Source organism: Zonotrichia albicollis, chromosome 19 (assembly GCF_047830755.1).
Source record: "Zonotrichia albicollis isolate bZonAlb1 chromosome 19, bZonAlb1.hap1, whole genome shotgun sequence".
Classification (NCBI taxonomy): domain Eukaryota; kingdom Metazoa; phylum Chordata; class Aves; order Passeriformes; family Passerellidae; genus Zonotrichia; species Zonotrichia albicollis.
The window spans coordinates 3,150,567-3,159,577 of NC_133837.1; the positions used below are offsets into that span (position 1 = coordinate 3,150,567).

General features: G+C 47.1%; 1 protein-coding gene across 1 annotated transcript; it reads right to left on the reverse strand.

The window, feature by feature from the left end:
• Positions 1–1,827: 1,827 nt before the first annotated feature.
• On the reverse strand, positions 1,828–8,615 carry WFIKKN2 (WAP, follistatin/kazal, immunoglobulin, kunitz and netrin domain containing 2). The gene is made up of 2 exons (XM_026797839.2): positions 7,428–8,615; positions 1,828–5,288 (listed from the first exon to the last, which is right to left on the reverse strand). The coding sequence occupies exons 1-2, from the start codon at positions 7,626–7,628 to the stop codon at positions 3,777–3,779; spliced, it is 1,713 nt and encodes a 570-aa protein (XP_026653640.2). The 5' UTR covers positions 7,629–8,615; the 3' UTR covers positions 1,828–3,776.
• Positions 8,616–9,011: the final 396 nt, after the last annotated feature.

Here is a 9,011-nt window from a genome sequence, read left to right on the forward strand (position 1 = left end):
TTTGCTGCTGCTGCTGTTTGTCCTGTTAACAGAGTGAGACACAACCACCCGTTACTCCTGGTGGGATCCAGGTGCTGCACGGTGTCCGTTCAGCTGCAGGGTTTGCAGATTTGGGGGTTGCAGTTCTCATCCTCATTCCAGGTTGGGAGTGAGGAAGGTGGGCACCTCATACTGGTTCAGGGCTATCAAGTATCCATCAGATCCATCCCTGATCCCTGGGGAACTTCTGCAGGTCTCAGACCCAGCCAATGTGGGTCTGTTCCCAGCTTCTTGGTTGGACTCGATCTTAGGAGGTATTTTCCAACCTTAATGATTCTATGATTCTCTGTTGCTTCCTGAGCCAGTGTCTGTGGGGAATGCTGTTTCCCTCCTGTCTGCATGTGAAGGAAAGCTTTGACATCAGGTCATTGGCCACAGCCATGTGGCTTTGGAGGTGGCATTAATGCCGCAGATCTTCCTTGGAGCCTGACACAGGCACTGGTGTGCCTTCTGAGCCCACAGCCATGCAGTGAAAGGACTCAAGGAAGCTTTTCCCTTTCTCTCTCCTCTCATACATTTTATATAAACTAAATACTAGCATTTACTTCCAGCTTTCTGACAGCCTGAAAGACCCCACAGAGCAAGATGGAACCTGAGCTCATGAGCAACACAAAAGGGACTTCCTGGTGAGGAGCCACATGCACATGCCCATTAATCCTGAAAGATGGGCCAACATCCCTGCACTGGCCCCGTGCAGGAGCATCCCCAGGCTGCTGGACTGGTCAGGCTTGAATTTTAGGCTTCTTAAGGGTTTAATAAGAGGCTGAGCTAAAATTCTAGCTTTGAATGGAGAGCTGAATTCTTCAAGGTCAGAAGGTGGAGAGGCTTGGGTTTGGGGTCAGTCCCATGCCACGGGGAGGTGTGGTGCTCCCAGCACTGCTAGGAACAGGATTTTTTCCTGGTGAGCAGGTGAGGGATGCCTGTGGCACTGCTCCTTCTGCCTCAGGGCACCTGTGATGGTTCTGTGCAGTGGGGCACAGCCAGGGGCACTCCAAGGGGCTCACAGGATCATGTCTGGAGGTTTGGGCAGGAGCTACATGAGAGTGGTTAGGGAGTTGGGCTGGTCTGTTCAGTGTCCATCTCACCCCACCGCATGGGAGAACTGACCCAGAGTGTCCCCCAGGATCTCCTGTGCAGGAAAACCCTTGCACACCAGGCCCACGTGTCCCAGGGAGGCTGGCAGACACTCCTTGCACAGCCCTGGCCCTCAGTGCCTCAGAGCACTTGCATGCTGTGTGTTTTAAGTGCCTGATGCCTTCCCAGGGGATCACCAGGACTTCACCAGGAGGGAAAGCCAATAAAGCACCTTTGAGCCAAGGTTTCAGCAATGCACTGTGCTGGCTAAAGCAGCAATGAATCCTCTGCTTTCTGCTCCCAGCTATGTTTGCATCCCAGCTCTTCTGAACAATCAGCTCCATGTCTCCCAAGACATTCCAACACTCCCGAGTCACTTCAGCACTCTCACACTTACAAAATCCCCTAACTTTAGGAATAAAAGGAGCCATACAAACCCTGTCTTTATTAAACCTTCATCCTCCAAAACCTTTGTGTCAGTATGGCAAGAACATTCCACTTCCTACAGGTTGCTCAAAAAATGGCAGATGAGCCATGGGTCAGGGGTGGCTGCCACAGCCAGGGATGATCTTGTGGACATGCTGGCTGCTTCAGAGGGCAGCAGGGCTAGCATCTCCCTGATGTCTGCAGATAGGAGATGCAGCAGGGCTAGCATCTCCCATCTGCAGAAAACGGTCTCCACAAGAATATACACAAACATTATGGGCCTTTAATTGGATTTTTTTTTCACATACACTTAGGAAAAGTACAACAAAAAACCCAGCAGGTATTTTCTTGGTCAGCAAAGCCTAGTCCAGACTCCTCTCTCTCCCTCCCACACATCTTCTTGTGAAATTACCCAAATAACTGGAGATTTACATCTGTTCCTGTTGCAGGAACATTTCAGAAATAAACCAAGCCCACATCACTGGGGGAGGAGCCCAGTTCTCCATCCTGCAGTGGTCTCTACCCATGGCTTGGCTGCTGATGCAGAGCATGGAATTAGGGGAAGCAGAGCTGAGCTCATATCCGATGCTGTTTCGCTCGCTGTGAGTTTTCCTCCCTGCAACAACCAAACACTCAACATGCACAGGCTTTGGGGGGGTGCAGATGTCCAACATCTGCCTGTTTAATCTCCTTCCCCAGCCTTGCCATACCTAGTCCCAGCACAGGCCTGCAGCAGTGAACCCGCTGCCAGCCTCAGCCACCCTGCAGCGAGCCCGTTAGATGGCACCATGGGGCAGCACTGGCTGCACATTCCTGCCTCTCTTCCTCCCTTCCTTCTTTTCACCCAGACATGTCTTGACACTTCTACAGCCCTGAGCTGGCCCTTTGTGTAGGGCAGAAAGCTCTAAGCCCTGCTAGAGTCACTTGGCTGAGCCCACAGGGCAAGGAGCAGGGACAAGGCCCACTATGCCATGTTCGCCTCTCTTCCCTGCAATCACAGTCCTCAGCAAGGCAGGATGTTTCCATGATCAGCCTTTTCTTTATTTAAGGATTTTGTATAGGCAAATGTTACATTTTTTGGACACACAAATGTTAAAATGATTGATCCTATGCATACTCACCTGCTCCCACCCACAGCCTGTGCTGGCTGTCTTAGGGAATTCATTCATACACCTGTATACTGTGGCCTGGTGGAAAGTGTATTCTGAGGTTTGAAAGACTCTAAAAAGGCTCTAAAAGGGTGACATTGATAAAAGCCTTTAAATTGTCTGCTTTGTCTGCTTATGTTTGTGCAGTTCAGATTCAGGAGCTTTGTGTCTGCCTAATGCAGTTGGCAGACTATGTATCACATTTTCCTAAGTTGAATTTGGTTCTGACTTTGCTCTCTCATCCATAAAAGCAGAATTGTTACTGAAAATAAGCAATAAATTGCTGTGTATGCTCAGGTGTAAAGGCTTTTCAAAAGCAAGACAGCTGGCAGCACACTGCTGACTTGGCTTGGATTTTTTGTGATAGACAATATATTGATTGAAACTTAAATAGGGACGAGGGTGTTTGCTGACCTTGTTCTGGTGACAGAAATGTCATTTCAGGGTGAGATTGTGCCTTGAGCTTCTACAGGGACCTGTTGTCCTGGGCATAGGATCAAGGGAGTTTGTCCTTCAGTAAGGATTGCAATATAGGTAGTAGTTGTAATTTAAAAATGAGGTTTTTAAAAGGAAAAAAAAGGAAAATTGCAATTAAAAGAAAGAAAACTCATGCATAGGTTGGTTAAATGTGCACAATTGTAAGTAGAGACAATAATTTACAGACTTTTCTCTTGAAATATTAGTGCTGCTGTAAGAAGCCAAGCATGTTACTTACAACGACAAATCAGACTGAAACTGAGACAGATTAAATTGACATTATATATTTCTTAGCTGTGTAGCCAAACAAATGCTATGAATTCTGTCATTTATGATGGAAGCTAGATAAAAATTTTGTAATTAAGTGAGTCACCTAAATAGCACTCCTATATGGAGAAACTGATTTCAATGCAAGATTAATGGCCTTTTGCTGCTGGTTTACATGCCTGCCAAAGACCAAACTATGTTGTTGCTAAGCATCATTAATGGATTAAAATAGGGGTTCCACATAATTCCTACAGGGTATCTTCAAACAGTGTGTTTAGTTTGGCACTAGCCTAGCACTTGTTAGCCCTACTAATGGATCAGGGCAGCTCACACATGTGAGGGAGGTTAATGCAATCCCAGGAACTCTTTCAAAAGCTCACAGGTTTTCTTGTGGATGACTTCGCGGAGCTTGCGCACGCGCCGGATGCTGGAGGTGCCCACAAAGCTGTCTGGCTGCAGGATGGCCATGCCATTGTGGACATCCCCCATGATGATGAGCTGGCCATCCACTGTGGTCATGTTGGGACATGGGCAGCTCCAGTCCATGTTCAAAAGCGTGATTTCTAGTGGTTCCTTCCCCAGGAATTTTAATCCCATTTTGTCATCCTTGAGAATCTCCTCCACTGTCACCAGGGCGTGTCCTGAGTCTTGGTCTTCAGTCAGCTCCGTGATGCGGCCCAGGATGACAAAGTCACTTTTGCAGAAGCTGGTCACCAGCTTCTGGCGGGGCTTGCAGGCCTTGCAGTGAGTATTCTTCGGAAAGGGGCACATCTCCTCGCAGGCCTCCCGGCTCTCAAAGTTATTCTCATTGCCTCCACACCCACCATAGATAAAGGACTGGCACTGCTTTGTCAAGCTGTTGTAGGCCCACCTAGGCTCGTAGGCCTTGCAGTGGCCTTGAAGGGCAGGCAGGTTGCAGATGTTGATGGGGCCGTTCATGCATGTTAGCATGCAACTCTCGTAGGTCTCAAAGTGGTTGAGATTGCTGTTGCAGTTCCCATAGATGAAAGTAAAGCAGTTGTTTTTCTTGGCATCATAGTACCACCTGGTCTGCTCTTCCCCACAGTCTTCGCTGTCCGGCTGCTTCAGGCACTCATCGGTTGGAAAATGTGTTTTGTTCTGGGAAGTTTCTTTGGATGTGGGCTCTCCTCTGATGACTGACAAAGGGAAATCTGCCCGGAGGAGGCCACCAGTGTTCTGGGCAGTGCAGGTGTAGATTCCTGCATCCTGCAGCTGCGTATTGTAGATGACCAGTTGGGCGATGTTGGTGACCACGACGTTCCCTCTGACGTGGTTTGGCTTCATGATGACTTTGTCCTTCCCATCGACCTGCTTCTCCCATGTGATTTCTGGCTTGGGTCTCCCTGAAACGTCGCAGAGGAAGCTGACGGTCTCTCCCACGTAGACGGACTGATGGACGGGGTTGTTCACCAGTGCAGGTGGCAGGATATCAATGACTGTTGTCTCGGAATAGGCAGTGGTAGGGCGAGCTGTTGTTTCTGGGGGGATAGGGCTGGTGTTTGGCCAGGTGAGATGGTACCTACAGGTGACCACGTTGAGTGTAATGCCTTTGATGCAGGCCTCTGCATCCATGTAGCACTTGTTGTAGTAGGTGAGTCCATCAGAGGCACAGGTAAAGCTTGGTTCTTTCTCACATCTGTCCTTGCACTTGCAGACGGGCTGCCCGTCCCAGATGTCGCACTCTGAGCCTTGCTGGATGCACATGAAGCGGTCACAGGTTGCCTCTTTGGGCATCCCCACAGGCCCCTTTTTCCCCTTGATGTCCATGTACCGAGCAGCCACACAGCTCTTGGTTCCACAGACATTGGGGCAGCACTTCTCAAAGGTCTCGCACTCCTGTGGGGAAGGAAAATAACCTGATCATTACTGGGAACAGAGTAAAGGCCTTTTTGGAGACTCAGCAAGCAGAGAGCTCAGAAACTCAGCTCTGCCACAGATATCCATGGTCTGAAACTCATTGCCCCAGCTGTCAGTGAGTAGAAACATCCCCTCAGCATTTCTCAGGGGGTTCTGAAGTGCTAAAGGAGAACACTCTTGAGAAGGAAAATGTATTTCTGTTTCTTAAGCACACACCTCCTCATAAGTCTTTACCCCAGAGTCACATGGATTGCTTGACTATGAACCAACCACCCCCTTCCATGCTTTCTGAAATGCCTGAGGACAAGCCCTGAGAAACACGAGCAGATGGAAAGTCTTATCATATGGCTGTAGGCAGTAATCCTTCTTATTTTCCACAGAAGTATGTAAAGTATTATTTGAATTCCCTGAGACTAACAGCCAGCTCTTGGAGGTGAAACTGCCAAGGATTTGTAATTGTTCACATTGTAGAGGAAATAATAGAATATCTCAAAAGTAAGGTAATATTTGCTCCAAAAATAGTTTTTCTATGGTATTTAAAAAAAGAAACCCCAAACAGCTCATTATGGCTTCTCTGTCCTATTTTAGTCTTATTTTCAAATGCAGCATCGCTCTTCTAGTGATTTATTACATCCCGCCTTGGCTACAGCCAGCTCTTAAATTGTGGTTAATTTTAGCAGAATTTTCATCTTCTGTGCAGAAAAGGTATTTGATACATGTGACCAGGGTTGCTGGGTGGTTATAGATTACTTCAAGGGACCAGGAAAACTGCTCCCATGTGCCCAACAGGGCACACTACCACCATGTAAAAGCCCCCTAAAATCCATTAGCTTTCTTCATAAGTGAGAACAAAATGGTTTTTAAGCTACCAAGCTAAAGAGCTTCTCTTGAGTCCAGTATCCTTTCCTTACTGGGAAAAAGATGATCTAATATCAAAAGTCTTTCCCATTTCCAGCTGCACATTACTGGGTTTCAAAAGCAAAGCTAGAAACCAGGATTGTGGAGGTTTTCAGCTGGGGTTAAGGAGTGTGGCTTGGCAGAGTCCTTGGTTGCCTGGAGTACACTCACTCTATCCAAAGTCCCAGGACTCTGTGCTGCCACTAAGCAAAATGAATATTTGTAACCAGTGACTTCTGGCTTTCAGGTTTTGACCAGTAAATTATTAAAACATCATCATCTGCTACTGCTGCTGCTGCTGCTGGGGTTTTGAAAGTGTTTCACTGTTCATTGCTGCACCTGGTAGTCAGAACAGAGGCAGCTTATTTGGGAATGGCAAAAGTAAAAAGAGCACCTTCATTCCTAACACATGGGATCCATCTGAGTAAATGTCTTTGTTTACTCATAGCCAGAATTTTTGTCAGTTTCCCCCCACTTTTTAACATTGCAGAAACAACCTGGCTACAGAGCACAAACCCAAACACTTTTTTTCAGCACAGTAAATGTTCTGTCAGCCAGGTTTGGGCTGCAGAAGCTTTGTCATGGGACATGATGTAAGAATTAAGACTAGCAGGTATTTTCAGATGCCGGCTTGAGCTGGCAGTGCTGACAGGTTGAAAAATGAATTTTAGGGTGGTAAGCTAAACAAATTTTGAGCTGGGAGCATCCCACAGAACATCTGCCTGGTCATTTTAGCCATGCCCTGTTCTGCACCCCAAGTAAGCTTTGTGCTTCAAATGTAGCAAAGGCTGATAACTTAAATGTTAAATCAAACTATTTTATACAGGATTCCTCCCAGGAATATAAAACATTGATGATGGCCACCAACAACAAAGAGGATAATTACACTGTTAAAATACTACAATTGGCCCCAGGGCATGCTGAGTTCTGGAGTATCAAATTCAGATATTTCTTTTGACATGAAAACAAGGAAAAGGATCAAAGAGAGTGAATGCTGTACCCACACCAGCAAAAGTGACAGCTGGCACACACCTCCCCTCTTAACTGATAACTCATCAAACCTTTTCTATGTTATGTAGGTCACAGGTCAGTTCAATACATGCACTGTCTGCACTGGGTCCTGCCCAGTGCCAGTGCCCTGGGACAGAAGGCTCCCACCAAACACCCCGACAGCCCCAGCAGCAGCCGTGACGCAGAGACACAAAAATGTGCATCACTCACCAGGTCAGCGTCGCACTCCCTCTTGCAAGTGCTCTGTGCGTCGACCCACAGGTTGGGGTTCATGTCATTGGGGCATATTCCAGCGTGGGAGTACCGGATTGGAGGTAGGGCTCTCCCTTTCAGAGAGACCTCCAGAAGCAGGAGGACACTGCTCTTCCCTAGCAAGATCCACATCCACCGAGTGAACAGCACCAACAACATCTCAGAATTTCTCCAGGGCAGTGTCTAAGTTGGAAGTAGCTCTTTTTTGCTCGGGGTTGCCTTTTTTTTTTTTTTTTTTTTTTTTTTTTTTTTGGTAAGCCTTAAGTTTTTGAGGAACTCAGATGCACCTGACTTTGGTAAAAACTTCAGCAAGCTCCTCTGCTGCCTCTGTCGACAGTGCAGTTTGGTCTGGACCTCATTGGATTAAAGGTCCTAGAAAGTCACCCCCTTATTTTAAGAGAAACGCTACTTGTGCGAGCAGAGTTAGCTCTATTTATACCCTGCCTCTGTTAACAACTCAGAAAAAGTAAACTTGATTTCTTTGACAGGCACACGCTTCCTATGTCCTGGTGGCAGTCAGACAGATTTGTTGCAAGAAAAAAAAGCTGGAAAGAGTTCAAAAGGCTGGAACTGGCATGGTGGGACCCCTGCATGTTTCTGAATGCAGGGAGGCCTTCTTAACCCCTTTAGACCTAAAGTACTTCCCTATGCTAAGAATGGCATTTACTTCTGAAAGGGGACTTGTCTAAGTAACAGGGACCGCAGTCAGGGGATTTCCCCACGGCAAGGGGCTACACAATCACTTGCTAAAAGAAACAAATAATAGGATTGAAGCAATTAAAGCCAGAATATCATATTTTAACAAAGGAAGTAGGGAAGAAATAACTTATTTAAACTTAGGATCAACAAAGCAGAACGTCTTCGTAACTTCTCCTGGGGCTCCTCCGGGCTTTTTCTTCTCTTTGGTTCGGAGATTTCCATGATGCTAAGTTTAATGCTGCCTTCCAGTCCCACCAGGAAGATGTTAAAAGTGTCCCTGAATTCCTCCACATTTTCTGACAGCCAGATCCCATTGTACAGTGCATTGCTGACCCCTTTAACAGCAACAACAAAAAATAGAAGTTCAACTCTATGGAAACCTGCATAAAGGAATGTACAGCATTTTTGCATTGGGGGGTGGGAAGGAAACTCAGTCAAGCTGAGTTCCTCATTCCCTGACTATTACAGCAAGGGGCTGATCCTGCTTGTGCTGAACATGTGCCAAAATCCTGAGATAAGCGGCAGAAGTCTGAGCTGCTCAGCACCTTCCAGGATTAGGGCCTCTTGGCTGAGTTTTGGGCTAGCTTGGGTGGATCCTGCATGTTGCTAAGAGCCTCCTGGGACAATCAAGTAAGTTTGCATCCCATGTGGAGGTTCTGCAGGGCTGGACCAGCAGCACTGTGCCTGGGTAGGAGGAAAGGTTGTGCATCCACTCCATGTCCAGTGCTGAGAGCTGCAAAGCCAGTCAGAGTCAGCCCTTACTTTTTTCCATTGGGCTTATAAATCCAGGGCTGTTTTTCATGGCTGAGTTTGGACTTTATTCTCCCCTGAGCGATGATGGCT